This window comes from Vulpes lagopus, chromosome 2 (genome assembly GCF_018345385.1).
Source record: "Vulpes lagopus strain Blue_001 chromosome 2, ASM1834538v1, whole genome shotgun sequence".
Lineage (NCBI taxonomy): Eukaryota > Metazoa > Chordata > Mammalia > Carnivora > Canidae > Vulpes > Vulpes lagopus.
Genome location: NC_054825.1, coordinates 65,977,479 through 65,995,974, shown reverse-complemented (window position 1 = coordinate 65,995,974; position 18,496 = coordinate 65,977,479). Strand labels below are relative to the sequence as shown.

The 18,496-nt window shown below is 36.6% G+C and overlaps 1 protein-coding gene across 5 annotated transcripts in view; it reads right to left on the bottom strand.

Annotated features, from left to right (window-relative positions):
• Positions 1–4,140: 4,140 nt before the first annotated feature.
• Positions 4,141–18,496, bottom strand: part of ATP8B4 (ATPase phospholipid transporting 8B4 (putative)) — a 240,680-nt gene continuing 226,324 nt past the window's right edge. For all 5 annotated transcript variants that reach the window (XM_041741577.1, XM_041741569.1, XM_041741593.1 and 2 more), the window contains 3 exons: positions 10,945–11,083; positions 8,692–8,822; positions 4,141–6,398 (listed from right to left, as the gene is read on the bottom strand). In XM_041741577.1, the coding sequence (XP_041597511.1) occupies positions 6,117–6,398; positions 8,692–8,822; positions 10,945–11,083 (552 nt within the window). In that variant the 3' untranslated portion in view covers positions 4,141–6,116. The remainder of the gene's footprint in view (positions 6,399–8,691; positions 8,823–10,944; positions 11,084–18,496) is intronic.

The following is an 18,496-nucleotide window of genomic DNA, read 5'->3' as shown; positions in this document are numbered from 1 at the left end:
TCCAATCAAAAGATGTAAGGTGACAGAATTGTTAAAAAAGCAAGATCTATCTATATGCTGCCTACAAAAGAGTCATTCCAGACCCAAAGATAATGCAAAATGGAAGTGAAAGGAAATCTGAGGTAGGAGTATTTCTACTGGACAAAATAGACTTTAAAAACAAAGACTGTAACAAGAGACAAAGGACACTATATAATCATAAAGGGAACAATCCAACAAGAAGATATAACAACTGTAAATATTTATGCACCCAACACAGGAGCACCCAAATACATAAAGCCCCTAATAGCACAAAGGAAGTAATTGATAGTAATACAGTAATAGTAGGGTACTTAAGCACTTCACTTAAATTGAACTCCAATAAAAAATAAATTTAAAAAAAGCACTTCACTTACATCAATGAGTAGATCATCCAAACAAAATTAACAAGGAAACCGTGACTTTGAATGACATATTGGACTAGATAGATGAAGCGGATATATTCAGAACATTCCATCCTAAAACAACAGAGTACACCTTCTTCTCAAGTGCACAAGGAGCATTCTCCAAAATAGATTCTCTATTAGGCTACAAAATATGTCTCAGCAAACTATAAAATATCAAAGTCATGCCATGCCTCTTTTCTGATTGCACACTATGAATCTAGAAATCAACCATGATAAAAAGTCTGAAAAAAACCCACAAATACATGGAGGTTAAGTAATATGCTACTAAACAATGAATGGGTCAACCAAGAAATCAAAGAAAAAAATTAAAAATACATGGAGATAAGTTAAAATGAAAACAAAGTGATTAAAAATCTTTCAGATGTAGCAAAAGCAGTCCTAAGAGGCAAGAATATAGCAAAAAAAAAAAAAAAAAAAAAAGGCCTACCTCAAGAAGTAAGAAAATTTCAAACGACCTAAACTTAATCCCAAGGGAGGTAATAGAAGAAAAGCAAGCAAAATACAAGAGCAGAAAAGACAGGAAATAATAAACATTAATGCAAAAATAAATGAAATAGATGAGTTGCCTGAGTGGCTCAGTTAGTTAAGCATCTGCCTTCAGCTCAAGTCATGATGCTGGGGTCCTGGGATTGCGCCCTGTGTCAGGCTCCCTGCTCCCTCTACCCCTCCCTGGCTCGTGCTGTTGCTCTGTCTCTCAAATAAATAAAATCTTAAAAGAAATAGAAACTAAAAAAACAAAAACAAAAACCCACAAAACAATAGATCAGTGAAATAAGGAGGTGGTTCTTTGAAGAGATCAACAGAACTGATAAACCTTTAGCCACACTCAAAAAAAGAGACAAAGAACTTAAAATCAGAAATGAAAGAAGAGACCTAATGGTGGACACCACAGAAATAGAAAGGGTCATAGAAGAATATTATGAAAAATTATATGTCAACAAATTAGACAACCTAGAAGGAATGGATAATTTCCTAGAAATATATAACCTCCCAAACCTGAAACCAGGAAGAAATAGAAAATATGAACAGACTGATTTCCAGCAATGTAATTAAATCAGTAATCAAAAAACATGAAAAAACGCAAAAGTTCAGGACCAGACAGCTTCACAGATGAATTCTATCACAAATTTAAAGAAGTATTAATACCTGTTCTTCTCAAACTATTCCAAAAAAAAAAAAATAGGAGAGGAAAGCAAGCTTTCAAATTTATTCTGTGAGGCCAGCATTACCCTGACTCCAAAACCAGATAAAGACACTACAAAAGAAGAGAACTACACAACAATATCTCTGTTGAGCATAGATGCAAAAATCCTTAAAATATTAGCAAACTACATCCAACAGTACATTATAAAATTCATTGATCAAGTGGGATTTATTCCTGGGATGCAAGGGTGGTTCAGTATCCACAAATCAATGTGATACATATGCATTGCATCAATAAGGGGAATATAAAAACCGTATGATCATTTCAATAGAAGCAGAAAAAGCAATTGACAAAGCACAAGACCACTCATGATAAAAAACCTTAACAAAGTAGATTTAGAGAGAACATGCCTCAACATAATACAGGCCATCTACGAAAAATCCACAGCTAACGTCATACTTGATGGTGAAAAACTGAAGGTTTTTGCCCCAAGATCAGGAACAAGACAAGGATATCCACTCTCACCACATCTTTTCAACATAGTATTGCAAGTCTTAGCCACAGCAGTCAGACAACAAAAAGAAAAGGTACCCAAACTGGTAAAGAGGAAGTAAAACTTTCACAATTTGCAGTTAATATGATACTATATATGGAAAACCCCAAAAACTGGTAGAACTGATAAATGAATTCAGTAATGTCATAGGATACAAAATCAATGTACCGAAATCTGTTGCATTGGTATGTACTAAAAATGAAGAATCAGAAAGAGAAATTAACAGTCCTACTTGCAATTGCACCAAATATAATAAAGTACCTAGGAATAAATTTAGCCAAAGAGGTAAAAGACCTGTACTCTGAAAACGATAAAATGCAAATGAAAGAAATTAAAGAAGACCCAAAGAAATCACAAGATTATGCAATGAGGGAACTAAAAAGTAGTGTTTTCAACAAATGATGTTGGGAAAACTGGACAGCTACATGTAAAGGAATATAACTGGACCACTTTCTTACACCATACACAAAAATAAACTAAAATTGGACCAAGGACCCAATGTGAGACCTGGAACCATAAAAATCCTAGAAGAGAGCACAGACAGTAATTGGTCAGACATTAACTGTAGCAATATTTTTCTAGATAGATCTGAAGCAATTGCAAAAACAGCAAAAATAAAACTAATCAAAATCACTTATTATCAAGGAAATGCAAATCAAAACTACAATAAGATAGCACCTTATATCTGTCAGAAAGGCTAAAATCAAAACACAAGAAACGAGTTTTGATGAGGATGTGGAGAAAAAGGAACCCTCTTGCACGGTTGGCGGGAATGCAAATTGGTACAGCCACTGTGGAAAACAGTATGGAGTTTCCTCAAAAATTTAAAAAGAGAACTACTCTATAATCCAATAATTGCACTACTGGGTATTTACCTGAAAAATACAAAAAAACTCTAATTCAAAGGGATCCATGCACTCCTGTGTGTTTACCAGCATTTTTTACAATATCCTAATTATAGAAGTAACCCAAATGTCCATTAGTACATGAATGGATAAAGAGGGTATGATACATACATACACACACAATAGACTATTACTCAGCCATAAAAAGAATTAAATCTTGCCATTTGCAACAGTATTGGTGGATCTATAATGCTAATGAAATAAGTCAGAGAAAGACAAATACCATATGATTTCACTCATATGTGGATTCTAAGAAAACAAGTGAGCACAGGGAAGAAAAGATGAAAAAATAGACTCAACTATAGAGAACAAACTGATGGTTCACATAGGGGAGGTGAAATAGGTGGTGGGGATTGAGGAGTGTATTTGTGATGATCACCAGGTGTTATGTGAAATTATTGAATCACTATATTATACCCCCGAAACTAGTATAATACTGTTAACTATACTGGAATTAAAATAAAACTTAATAAAAATAAAAAATAGAATTACTGTATGATCCAGTAATTCCACTATTGGATATTTATATAAAAACATTAATATGAAAAGACACATGCGCCCCTATGTTTGTTTACATTATTTATAATACTCAAATTATAGAATTAGCCCACATATCTATTGATAGATGAATAGATAAGTGTGTGTGTACACACACACACCCAATGGAATATTATTCAGCCATAAAAAGAATGAAATCTTGCCATTTGCAACAACATGGATGGATGGATCTAGAGGGCAAAATGTTAAGTGAAATAAGTCAGATAAAGACAAACATCATATGATTTCACTAATACATGTAATTTATAAAAATCAACCAACAAAGAAAAAAATGAGACAAACCAAAAAACAGACTCTTAACTATAGTGACAAAATGATGGTTACCAGAGGGGAGGTGGGTGAGGGGATGGGTGAAATAGGTGATGGGAATAAGAGTACACTCCTCATGATGAGCACTGAGTAATGTATAGAATTGTTGAATCACTATATTGTACAGCTGAAACTAATATGACACTGAATGTTAATTATACTGCAACTAAAATAATCTCCCTTGTGAGTTTCCAATAAAGAAGACATACAACATCAAACAGCAATAGTGCCAAAACATTTACTGAAGGTTTTCAAATCTTTCAAGAATGTTACAAAAGGCAAGCAAACACAGTGAAACTAAAGATAAGTTTGACACTGAAAACTAGTATCTGGGTAAGTCCATGCAGGCATGTGGGGAAAGGGAGTATCTATGAGTATTTACTATGATTAAAACACTGTGTTAGGGTTTTATACATATATCTTATTTGATCCCATTCAGGAAAAATGATCTCCGAATAGGAAAGTATGATCACACTCTCCCCCATTAAAAAGAAAAAACCCACACACACACAAAACCAAAAACAACAAAAAGAAAACAAAGATTGTATCATCTAATATCATGCTAGTCTATTACCCATCCAACCCACCCAAGAGACATCTGAACTTGGGAAAGATACCTTTGAATAATAATTCAACAGAGACCAGATTAAGGACCTTGTAAAGTTGCATGTTGACTTGTAGAAAATTGATAAAGCATAATGATGTCTTATTTGTATTTTCTGATAGAAAAATTTACCTCCAGGGTGATAGTTTTATTTCTCTGTAGGATGCTAACCAGTTTTAATATCTTACTTTGCAATCTCATTTCGTCAAGGCCTTTGCTACTGATTAAATTCCAATTCTTCACAATCTCTTCAAATTGCTGTTATCCTGATGATGAGTTAAGAGGCACTCCATTCATATGAGAATTATGTTTTCAATGATTTATGAATCTGTGCTTTGATAATCCTCAAACAACCACATGAGGTAGGTAGTATATCCTCATTTACAGAGGAAGAAAGTGAGTCTCATAGGAGGCACATAATCTGCCCAAGGTGATAGAGATAAGAAGTCATTAGAGCTGGAGTCTGAATACAAATCTGCCTGAATTCTTTTTACAGGAACTACACTGGTGTCTCACACGTGGACTGAAAATCTGCTTTGGAACATTTCCAGAAAATGAACTTTACATATGTTTATATTTGAATTATAAGCATGACAGCTAAATATCAAAAGCAACTAACTATGAATGGCCTAAGTCTGAGTATTTAAATAGTAACTGAAGAGCTTATTAATTTGTTAGGTTTCAAATCTGAACTTTTTAAAATTGGAAATACTAAAAGTATTTGCCCATACACTACTCAGAATGTTATCATTACAGTGTGTAATTCCAGTGCTATGCTGGTTTCATTAATGGTTCTGTATGATGCAGGGTAAGTTACTACTGAAGCTGTTATACAGGTCATTGGAAGGTGTTTAGAATACTTAGAGAGCCTGTCTTGGACATTTCATGAACATGTCCCTGAGAGCTTTGTGAAAACATTTGACCAAATTCCCAGTTTATCCCACTGTAAAGATGCTCTGATCTACTTTGTCTTTAGACCAGTAAAAAAAAAAAAAAAAAAAAAATGGTGAGGAACACCAACATGTTTTTCTATTCTTCAGGTCATAAAGGTGATGTGTTGTCCTGGCTGAACACACAGGTAGTAGATATTAAGACTAGAGAGCCACAAGGTGCTCTTAGTCGGAAAGCACCATGGTATACATTGTACATCTTAAAAATATATCTTGGGAAAGGTTGATCTCACATATATGTGTTGATCTGCCAACAAGCATGCTTTTCACAGCTGGGATGTTTACCTTCGGAATGCACCCTTTTATCCACTTGAAGATCCATTCAACGTATATGCCAATTTACAAGTTTTTCTCCATAAATAAGATTCTAAAGTTTAGGTCAGTTGGTATGTAGGTTGATAAAAAACCTCTGCTTGTATTGTGTGGCCTTTATCCAACAAATCACAATTTAGACAGTGACCATCTGGCCTGGTTTCCCCATAGAGTGCACTCCTATTTGGGGGGCACTGGCAGCTGTCTGCCACAGATTTAAATTAAGTGAGGCAATCTGCCCCCCACCCCCACCCCTGATCACAAATGCTTGAGCCAGCTGAATTTCAGCTTCGGCTGAAGTGAAAAGTAACTATGTGGTTCAAATTCATCTTGACTCACAGTTTCACTGTTTTATCCTGGCTAAAGCTGCTCACTGTGTCTGTGGTTTTCTTACATAAATTTTCAATCCAGCTAGTACTATTATACGGTGTCTTTTCCAACCCCGATGCTGGGGGTGGATTTTTAGCTCGCATATTTCTTCCAGATGTGATAAGCTCTCCATAGCCTTCTTGGTGAGCAAAAGCATATCCAGACCTTCTTGAGCTTGACCTGCGAGTCTGAGGTCTTTGGCTACGTAAGGGTCTTGCCTTCTTTTGAGATTTTTGCCTCTGACGGATCTGGAGAGGAAGGAGAGTCAGAGTGAGATTATGTATCCAAATGACAGATTCCAGGCCCTGGGCCACTTTATTAAGAGAAACCTTTTTCAATAGAAAGATCAACAATAATAAAATACTTACCTTCATTGTAAAAGGAGGTGTTTCACCAAAAAAAAACCAAAACAAAACAAAAAAAAAAACCCAAGGAATTTTCCAACCAAAAGATTACAATGGGCACCGGTCAGTTTTTATTACTACCAACAGACTATTCAATGAGCAAGAAGTGTTAAGACAAATTTCATTATTGTGTTCATCTTCTACATCCATCTTAAAAGAATAGGTACAGAACGATTTTCTAACATGCACCATCCAAACACAGTCAGTATAACCATCTATAATCCTAATCCCCCCAAACCCCCCAGTTTCCCTCTTAGAGAATCTCAAGATCCAATACTCCGTAGTAACTGGACTAAGAGAAAATTTAGAAAATTAGAGTCAGAAATTCCCAGCTCCTGTGGTAGGTCAGTATATCATGAGATTTTCAGGCTTTTGATTTCTTTTGGATTTTTTTATACAGCCCTTTAAAGAACTCAACATCATTTGGGTGAGTTTCCAACATTTCTTTCATTTCCCTTATGAAATGAGGAGAGAAAGACCCAAGGTTTGGTGCAAGCCACCCTGTTCTCTGATTTGGCTGATCTCATGGAGTCTGACTTTGAGGTCAGGAGAAAGCCATTAAAAACAGAAAATCATGATCTGACTACACACTGGAAGAAATGAGTATCATCTTCCTTCCTTCAGCTCATCCATCATTTTCTGGGTTTATTTCAGAATGAGCTCATGGAGCCAAAGGAAAAGGACAGACCTAACAGGGGAATCTGTGAATCATATCAGAAGGAATCTTTGCATGTTTTGGACTCAGAATGTGGAGGATATCCTGGTAAGGGACATTCTGCCTCAGTTCGTCTCATTATCATTGGTCTGGTCACCATCCCACCAGTGTCTGCCCCTTCTCATGATGTGACTACAAATGAGTGTCTCCCCTTTCTTTCTCCTTTTTCTCTTCTTTTTTTTATTTTTATTTTTTATTTTTTTTTTAATTTTCATTTATTTATGATAGTCACAGAGAGAGAGAGAGAGAGAGAGAGAGAGGCAGAGACACAGGCAGAGGGAGAAGCAGGCTCCATGCACCGGGAGCCTGACACGGGATTCGATCCCGGGTCTCCAGGATCGCGCCCTGGGCCAAAGGCAGGCGCCAAACCGCTGCGCCACCCAGGGATCCCCTCTTCTTTTTTTTTTTTAAAGATTTTATTTATTCATGAGATACACAGAGAGAGAGAGAGGCAGAGACATAGGCAGAGGGAGAAGCAGGCTCCTCACAGGGAGCCAGATGTGGGACTCAATCCCCGGACCTGGAATCACACCCTGAGCCGAAGGCAGAAGCTCAACCACTGAGCCACACAGGTGTCCCTCTCCTTTTCTCTCTGTCTGGGTCCAGACCTAACTTGAGATTGTCTTGTTTCTACTACTCTTCTCATGAAATATGTGCTCTTTAAGAATTTCTACAATCTGTTCTGTTTTCCTTTCAACTTCATAGTTTTTCAATCCAGTCATCATGGTGCTTTTCCCTTTCTTAATCTGTTCAGAAGGTGGCATCTCCCTATGTTTCTGAATCGGCTACTACACTTCTACAAAAATTTAGAGTCCCTTCACCTCATACCTTGTCCCTCTTTTACTCTACTCTTTACTTGCCCCCAAGTTGATAACTTTCCTTATAGTTTGCCTTTGCCTTACAACAGTTGTCCAAAATGCCACCAGTAAGCTTCTTTTTTTAAAGTCAACTTTTATTTTTTAAAAAGATTTATTTATTTATTTGGCAGAGAGAGAGAGAGAGAGAGAGAGAGAGAGCATATATAAGCAGGGGGAGGAACAGAGGGAGAGGGAGAAGCAGAGAGCTGGATGTGGAGCTCTATCCCAGGACTCGAGGGGTCATGACCTGAGCCAAAGGCAGATGCTTAGCTGACTGAGTCACCCAGGTGCCCCAAAAGTCAACTTTTAGAAATGCCCAACCTAACTTGTAATTCATGACTCCGTACCCCCATGTAGTCTAGACCTTTATCTTCATTAACATTCACAAAACTAGTATGTTCAGTTGTGAGCAATTCCATCTATGGTATGGGATATTGTATGTCTATGGATGTTTCCAGTGGGAAGTTTGTTAGCCCTTTCCTGTGCTTCCAAATCAGGCACAGAAGAACATGATTCCAAGAGCCAAAAACTAACCCTTCAAGTATTTATCAGCACTGCCACATACCTGGTCACTCAGGGTCGGGAATAAATCCACCTTTAAAAATCGGAATACCACCACAGGCATAACTGAAGCCACTGTTGTTAAGAGAATAACAAGCCAGATGCACTTCTGGGTCAAAGAATGCCGTGCATTTCCTATTATTAATGAAAAACATACATAATTATACAAAAATATGCTGAATTATTGAATGAATAGGCTCCTTGTCTATTTTCATAAGGTCTTTTTTTTGAAATGGTGAGGTTTGGGCTACCTAAGGAGAACACCACTAAGCATCTTCCCTGGTATATAGTATGTTCAGAGGCAATGAGAAGGCAAGAGTGGTATTATCACCCTTGGGAACTGCTTCATGGCCCCATCACTTGGAGATAGCCAATCAGAGCCCAGTGTTCTCTGATCTAGACTCAGTCCAGCTTCACTCATAAAACAGAATTCTCTCACTGAGCCTCAAGATCCCTCGACTACAAAGCAGCCATTATTTTTAAAAGGCACATTCGCTCTTAGAGGTTCTTGAATAAAATTGCCATATCAAAACTACACAATATATGTCTGTGGTGCAGGTACAATCTCAATGGTCTTGGTGACTGGCTATGCCATAAAAGGAGAGCTTTATCTAATACAGGCCAACCTTGACAATTCAGGCAGCAGCCTCAGAAAACCTGCCTCAAAGGGACTTGCTGATCTCTCTGACATTCACTGAGTTTTGAAGAACTCAAGGTTCCAAGGAGATCAGAGATGCTCTTGGGTTTGTGAAAAGAGCATTCCTCTCACTGGCAGACTGTTGATGCAGCCATCCAACAGGCTAGTGTAATACTGTGGTGAAACTCATTCCAAAGTCTGAAGCCAGTTTACTTACTTGATACTCACACCTCATATACTGGGATGTTTGTTTAAACAAAGCAATAACGGTCAGTTAAGCAGACAGGCAAATTCTACAGGAACATGTCAACCCTATTTATATCACCAAAATAAACTTCTGTCCCTGTCGGTTTTCTAGAGATTTGCCATAGTACCTCCAATTATCTAGGTCCCCTCTCCCAAAATTAAAGTGTTAATACCATTTGAATGTGTTTTGGGTATGAAGGCTTGACTACTGATTGGTATGTCTGCATTTTCTGGCTTGGAGGATAAACTCTGCCCACCAAGAATGGTAGATTACAGTTGCCTGGGCAGAAACAAATTTGACTCAGTAAGTTAAAAGTCTCTTTGAGCTCCTTGAAGCTCAGTACCCCCAGGCATGGCTGAGAAAATAAGCTTCATTTTAAAACCAAACTCCTGCTTGCTGCTGGCTACTAAGGAATTTTTTTTTCTTAAACCCCAATGTTGATCTAACTTTTGAGAAGTCTCATTGGAGCTCAGTAATTAATTCCTGGAATGGCATGTGCTTAGTTGGAAAGAGTGGTCCCCACACAAACTACTTTCTCCAATTGAGGCATTCCAGTCTCATTATGTGTGCTAAAATGCTCTCTTAGGACTAGAAGTCTTCTCGTCAACGCACTGAACTTTCAGATTTGGCAACCAAAAGAAAAAAAAGGGAAGAAAAGAAAAAGAAAAAAGAAAAAAAACTCCCTAAAAATAGTTGTGTCTTTCTTTCATAATATGCTTATTCTTATTCATAACCATCATGTTTCTATGTGGTTGCAGTCTTTTGGCAAAGTATTAATGTTACATATTAAGTAAGAGTGGTGCAATTTAAATATTTCCATGTACATGCAGCATTTAAATGGCAGAGCTGACACCTGAGTCCTGGCTGTCTAACTATAGAGGCTACTCTTTGTGCCACTTGTAGACATATCCAGCAATTTTTAGACTGCTCTAAATTACACATCATTTCTTTCCTATCTAAGTGCAGGTAAGTTCTACAGGTGAACTTTGGCAGTGATCATGGTGATAATGTGGGATAAAAGGGAGAGCCTGAGATTTAGTTCTCTTCCATTACTCCTGAACTTTTTACAGGCCTTCAAGTAAGGTATATGTACTATGCCTCTTGTTTGCAAAGGGACAATCTATTGCATTGGGGCTGTTAGGAACCTATAAGAAGCTATCACAATAATTCTTCTACATGTGGCAAGAACAGTAGAGACCAATCTTTTGAATTCTTTTCAGACCTGAAAATCTTCAGATGCCTGATTCAATCCATTCCTAGAGAAAAGATTATTAGTCATCCCTAGTCCCACCCGACAGAAAATAAATTACAAAGACAAATAAATGACAGCGTGACACTAGGCAGGCCTTCATAGATAGTAGGACTCAACTTACCAACAAATGGAAACTGGTTTGGGAAGATGCCAAAGATGCCATTACTGTGCATTGTAAATAAAACGGAGAAATAAGTGGCAACGCTGCCCCAAATGAAGACATGGTTAATGACAGTCCAGTAACTGGTATCCAAGGCTATCTGTAAATGTAAAGTTGGACTGTAAAGGGGAGGTCTTTGAGGATGAAAAGAGTATCATTTTACTGAGTGATGTTTCCCTAGAACTGTGTTGTGAGGAGATGGTTGCACCTATCTAGCTACTAACCAACCACAGGCACTCCTACTTTCTGCACAGCACTGGGAACTGACCCGAAGTCAGGTGCACTACTGTCTGGTAGACAACGGACTTCAGAACTTATATCTGTATGCAATATATCTGCCAACATTGAATCACAATCAGGAGATAAAATGTTAACCTTCTTTTTTTTGTTTATTTTTGTGGGTTTTTTTTTGTTGTTGTTGTTGTTAACCTTCTTTTAAGTGAGGAATAAGAAAACAAGGATTTCTAATTTCAAAGTTACTTTCCAAATTGCTCTTAAAGCATTTCTGTTGTGAAAAAATCTTCAGTAGTGAGCAATGCAACATTTTATAGTCTATACATAAATTTTCACATGACTATTTTACATGGATATAATCTGTTTTACATCAATATTCTCACTCATTTTGATGATCCTTTTTCTTAAATTATTTAATTAATAATAAATAAATCCTTAATCCTCTTTTGGGATAAAATTCAGAAGTGAGGATTCATGGTAACCTGGGAACATGTTCACAGCTCTTTTCTCTTCCAGTAACTCATTGTGGCAACAGCTAAAAATGGCCTCCTATCAGGGAATCAAGGAAGCCATTGACAAATATGAATCCTGAGCTTTCAGAGAAAAACAAGTAGGTTCTGGCAACATTATTTGCATCTCCCAGGCCCCAAGTGGTCCATGTGAAGTTTTGCATTTCTAGCAGAGCCTGCTTCAAAACCACAAATTTCTCACTTCCTGAGGGGGTCCTACTAACACAGTAAATAGATCCTTTTCTGCATATGGAGATATGCTTCCTCTTCCCACTTAAAGTTTACTTTAAAAAAAAAAAAAGTCTTGCCCCATTAAAGATATTGGTAGCCTTTGATATAAACTGCAGAGGTTATAAAAAGACAGCTCTTTCTCTCAAGAGGCCTGAGAATGAAAGCCCTGCCCATCCATCCTCAGCAGAGATACTGGTTTTCCAGTTCATTTGGCTGCCAAGACATTAGGCCAAAATCTTCAACAACACCTTCCACCACCTGTCAATTCATCCCCATAAAGAGACACCAGTAGCCTGATGTGGGTAGGAATAGAAAAATCTGTGGGTAGGAATAGAAAATCACAACCAATTAAAGAAGATTCAACTGAAAAAAAGTAAAATAAAAAAAGAACAGGTGGCTCCTATTGAGGCAGCACTAATGGAAAAGACAGACAAGCATATAACCAAAAAAATGTAATGAGAACTCTTAAGGGGATGCAATTAGATCACAGAAAAAAAAAAATTCTGGAAGAAATAAGCATTATTTCGGATTTTAAAAATTCAATAGAAAAACCAAGTAAGAATAGTCACTGATGGGAACTGAATTAATATTCTGGAAAAAACAAATGGAAATAATATCTCACAACTGAGAGCAAAAACTTGAATAAATGGAAACCATGTGCAAAAATATATGAGACATGAATGGAAAATCCATAGATGACAGATCCATGAGCCCAACATACAAATAAAGGCATCTTAGAGAGTAGAAGGAAGTAACAATTAAAGAAAGGATAGAAGAAAACTGCTCTACATAGTGAACAAATAGCAAGATTTTCAGATTAAGAGGGCACTCTAAATCCTAGGAAAATTAAAGAAAGAAGTTACATTCTGGTGATATTTGTGAAGCCTCAAGACAAAGAAGATAGATTTCCAGATAGAAAATATATTACTTACCAAGGGAAGAGAATCAAGCTAATATCAAACTGCTACATTGAAACTGTGTATAATGGAACATTTACAAAGTTCCTAAAGCAAAAGTCTCTGACTCAAGAATCTCAGACCTACCCAATGTATCATTTAAATGTAAGAGGAAAAAAGAAAGCTTTGAGCCTAAAAGTATAATATCTATGTACCTTTTCTGAAGAAATTATTCAAGGAAATTGCTGCATATAAAAGTTCAATAGAGCAAAGGCTTCAAAAGAATGGAAGACAAAAAGCATAAAAATGGTGGGAGCAACGATTCTTGTAAATTTATAGTTGGCTCCAAATGAGTAATGTGAGGATAAGCTACAGTATTAACTTAGAAAAAAAATCTGAAACAGTCAAAAAATATGTTAAGGGGGCATTTAATAATATCCTGAAACTAAAATTCTAGATTATTAACATATAAGAGGGGAATAGGAGCCAGGAGGGAGAAATAAGTAGATAGATACATTTCTAAAACTTTAATTTGGAAATGGACAGGGGAAGGGATGATCAAGATAGTGAAACATTTGATGAAGGATATAGTTACTACTTAATTTTAATATATCAATATGGAAATAGAAATTTAAATGATGATGAAAATGGGAGAAATCACTAGTAAAATGGGAATACAATAGTAAAACTTGTAAATTATTTATGACAAATAAGATATTTAAAAATCATAATGCATCTAAGTATGAAAAGGAAAAAGATGGAATAAAAACTTTAAGATAATCATAAATAACATGAAAGGAGCAAGATAAAATACGTAAATTACAAAATGAGTAGTTTAACTCCTTATCAAAGGAGAAAAACCAATAGAATGAGATAAGAAAGTAATGAAAATGAAGGGATAGGCCTAGATTATATATCAGTTATATGCAGGCTAAAAAAAGCAACAGAAATAAAAATAGTATAAAAAAATGAAATTTAAGTAACATCATAAAAAAAGATAAAAGCTACAAAAAAACCCACAAATAATCAAGAACCATTATATGGCAAATAATATAGTCTCAAATTATGTAAGGTAAAATCTCCTTGAAGTATAAGAACTTGACAAGAATTGTAATCACAAGGGAAAATTTTAATACATTTCTCTCAGTATTTGACAAACATGGTGGTTCTTCAGAAATCTGTGGCTGACCTGGCATCCTGTCCCCAGTGTGTTCAGAGGCAAGCTGTTTCATTACAACAATGCAGCCATGTGGCTGGGTGTTGCTCCCAGAGGTGCTATGCTTGGCTGTGGCTCTCCCTGGTTCATTTGCTCTCCTGAAAATCCTGGAGCTACTGAATAGCTTTTAATAAATCTTTTGTCTGTAACTATGATCCTTTTTGGAAAGTAATATGTTAATATTAATGAAACATAAAATGTACGTATTCTCTGATCCAGGAATGAAAAAAAAAAAAAACAAAATACCATTCTTTATCCATCATATCAGTAAAAGTTAGTTCTGACTCCAGAAATTTCATTTCCAGGTATTTATCTGTCATTACATAAAATTTATGTACTAGTATGTGCATTGTAGAATTGTTTCAATAACAGCAACAACAAAAGAAACATCCTGAATGTCTATCAATAGAAGGCTTATGAATAAATTACTATATTCTATATCCATATTATGAAATTCTGTGAAGTTCTTTAAAAAGAGTAAGATAGATCTGAATGTGTTGGTTTGGAAAGCTGTTTAGAGTATCTTGTTAAGTAAGAAAACATATTACAGAATAATATGCTAGCTGTGCTCCCTTTTTCTTGAACATATGTGTGTGTCCCAAAGCAAAGAAAAAATATGGAAGGAGTTAAGCTATGGTTATCATTATAGTTAACCAGGGGAATATGGGAAGTAAAAGAAGGTGGTTCATTTCATATTAAACATTTCTATAGTATTTGAAATGTTAAAAGGAGCATTATATAACTCAAATAACCAAAAAAAAAGAAAACCCCAAAACCCAGTGTTTTAAAAAGTTGAGACTGCTAAATTTCAGGCTATAGCATCGGCAGGACACATAAGATTTATAACTGTAATTATAGACCATGGAAATTTCATGGAGGTTGTTACCCCAATGACAAGTTAAGCTTAGACAGCGAGGAAAGGATATTAATGCTGCTGTCAAAGTGAGCTTATTCGCAAAACTCCTGAAACTTATTATTCTATATATTAAAGACAGCAGTCTCTGATTGAAGCCAAAACTGCAGTTTTCATGGTTATGAACATTTATGTGCTCAGGTCTGAGAATTCTATGGTAGACATTTTCAGGGCTTCAGAGAAATAAAAATAAGTGGAAGACTAAAATGACACTAATTAGGAATCTATATTCCTCAAGTTTAAGTTTTCACATTGAAAAAGGACCTGTGTGTTTATCATCTATAAGCAATCTCTCTCCCACTTTATTCAAGGGTGATACTGGTGTCCTAGGTGTCCCCTCATGGAAGAACAGAGATGGACCATTGAATTAATTCCCTGTAGCTTCCCTCTGCTGCCTGTAAAGAAGGGAGGTCCACGTGGACTTGGAGTTGGGAACCTGCGATCAGATCTGTGTACAAATCCTGGACTGCCACCTTTGTGTGATTCGAACTGTAACAACTATTTTCTTATCTATAGTAATAATATTTATGTTTCAGAGGACTGTGAAGAAGATTAAGCAGGAGAATGGGATTATCTGAGAAATAATTCATTTGCATACTAAATGTTCAATTAACAGGAGCTATTGTTACTCTGAAAATCAGAAACCCTGACAGAGGCAAGTGGGCCAAGTTTGCCTTCAGTAACTAACCTCTCCTCTTAATTCCTCTAGAGATTCTCTTTTCTCCAAACTCCAGTGCTTCTAGCTTTAAGATGGCCTGCTTTTCTTTCCCTCTTTCCCTCTTTCTTCTCTCTTTTCTTTTTTCTTTCTTTCCTCTTTTTTCTCTTTCCACCCCTCCTTCCTCTAGACAGACAAGGAAGTATCTGATATTTCCTTTATGTCCAGTCAAATCTTTGTTCTCATATATCCTGAAAAATTGCATTTTAATCAGTCTTACTGTAGAATGAAAGACTTTGCCTCAGAGAATGCTGGAGTCAGGGGTCTGGGTTCCAATCCTGGATCTGGGACTTACTTTGTGACCTCAGGCAAGTCACTTAACATCTGAGCTTCATCGGTAAAAGGGGACAATAATACCTACTACATAGTGGCACTGAGAGAATTAAATACAATGCATGATATCATTCATAGTGGTGATGATGACACAGATTTCTGAAGGCTCCCACCAAGGGCAGGCCTGCTTTGGTAAGGGGTAAGATGGGCATGTAACTAAGACAGGAGGGATAGTCGGGCACCTCAATCAAATTCTTCTCACTTCCTTTGCTCAACTTTAATCTCCCTTTATCTATTTCTGCTTTTACATCCATTCAATAAAAACTTATTTGTGTCTAATACTGCAGTTTAAGTTGGAGTACAGCAGTAAACAAAGCATGCCAGAACTTGGAAACTGCTGTTTATTCTCACTCACACCTACTCTGCTTCCAGACCTCCATCTCCAGCCTGGAATCTCTCCTACCTTGTTCTCTTGCCAAAAATGTCCTCAGTCTCCTTGCTGTTTCAGCACCCTCCAGCACTGACAATTAATGGTAGGGGGTATGGGTGAAGGCAGGGGAAAATCAGGTAAAGTAGAAATCTATGGGACAGGAGTATGTGGATAAGATCTAGAGGATGTCAGCTTGTACATGGCAGAGGGCACACCCACCAAGTAGTGAGACCCAGCACCTCATCTTTACAAGTACAGCTCTGTGTATGCATTACTGCTTCTCAAGTGTGCCTAATTACCCTGTAGCCCAATAACAGTGTTGTAGGAAATGCCCCACATTTTTCATAGAACACTCACAAGTTCCTTAAATAAAAATCATGGAGTCGGGAAATAAGACTACTGGATCCTAGTCCTAAACCTGCAATGCAGTCACTGTGTGATCTTGGTCAAATTGTGGGCCCCAGTTTGCTATTTCAACTTTAAATTATACAGTTACAGTTTTAACATATGACCACCAATTCTTTGAAATTCTGCTAAGAATGGAGAATAATTCTCTCCTTAAGTGAATAGGGCTGGATTTAGTGACTCACTTCTAATGAATAGAGTATGAAAAGGGAAACATAGTTTACAATGGAGAAACCTGAAAAACGTCATCTTAACAAGTAACCGAGGTCACCATCACCAGTAATAAGTCATGCTGATATCACATGCTCCCTGATAGGAAATAACAAGAAAGGCATATCACCTTTTTGTGATTCTTCCCCCAAATCCATGATCTCAGTCTGTTCCTAAGAAAGCATCAGAAAAATCCAAAAACATTCTACAAAATACCTGACTACTGCTCTTCAAAAGTGTCAAGGCCATGAAACACAAGGGAAGACTGGAATGTAAGATCCTGGAACAGAAATAGGTAAGTAATGGAGAAACTGAGGAAATTTGAATCAAATCTGTACTTCAGTTAATAGTATCATACCAATGCTAATTTCCTAGTTTTGACAATTGCACAATGGTTATATAAGATGGTAATGTTAACATTAGAGAAAAGCTAAGTGGGCAGGACAATGGTTGCCCTTGAGGACATAGAGGCAGAGAATGGATCTAGTGAGACAAATAGCCAATTAGGCCTGAATCAAATAGACCCAGATAGCCTCATCCATAACATCTTGAATGAGGGACCAATGGTTACTTTGAATCCTAAGGAAGAATCCCCTCTGAGGAAGTTCAGGTATCATTCTTATAAAACCCTAACATAAAAAGTAAGAAATTTTAAATGGTTTATTTTGAAAATTTCAAAAGATAGACTGTAAAATTCTGCCTTTTTTTGTGAATAAACAATGTTTTTAAAATAGAATTGTTTCTATGGTCTCTCAATTTGTGAGAAAAGAGAAATATAACTATGACATCCAACAGAAACTGTGTACTTTATGGGAAAAAGAGCTTCTAAATCTAAAATTAACATAAAAAGACAGCACTGGCCTTACTACACTAGCATATAAGAAAATAATGATCAAGGAAAAAGAGAAAAAGATATATAGGAATATCAACAGACTTTTTTAAGTTAAAAAAAATAACATTAACCTAGAATTGATTTGAAAAAATAGATTCACTAAACATGCAATGCCTCATATCATTTCCAGGTATTTTTTTTTTACCCTTATTTTTTTTAAGATTTTATGTATTTATTCATGAAAGACACACAGAGAGAGAGAGAGAGAGAGAGAGACAGAGACACAGGCAGAGGGAGAAGCAGGCTCCATGCAGGGAGCCTGATGTGGGACTCGATCCCAGGTCTCCAGGATCAGGCCCTGGGCTGAAGGCGGCGCTAGACTGCTGAGCTGCCCAGGCTGCCCTATCCTTATTCTTATAGCAAATGATGTTAATGACAGTTTAAAGAATATTTCCCATTTTCTTTTTATTTTAGACACTGGCCTTTTGTCTCAGTTATTACTTTTCAGATGATCTCTTGGAGCAGTAATTAACAAGCCTGACCTAGCAAATAAGCTGTTACTCCTAAAGAGATATCCCACAACTATCTTCCCCATCAGGAAGAGAATCCAGAGAACTGGAAATGTGCCTTCATGTCAGGGAGTAGATCA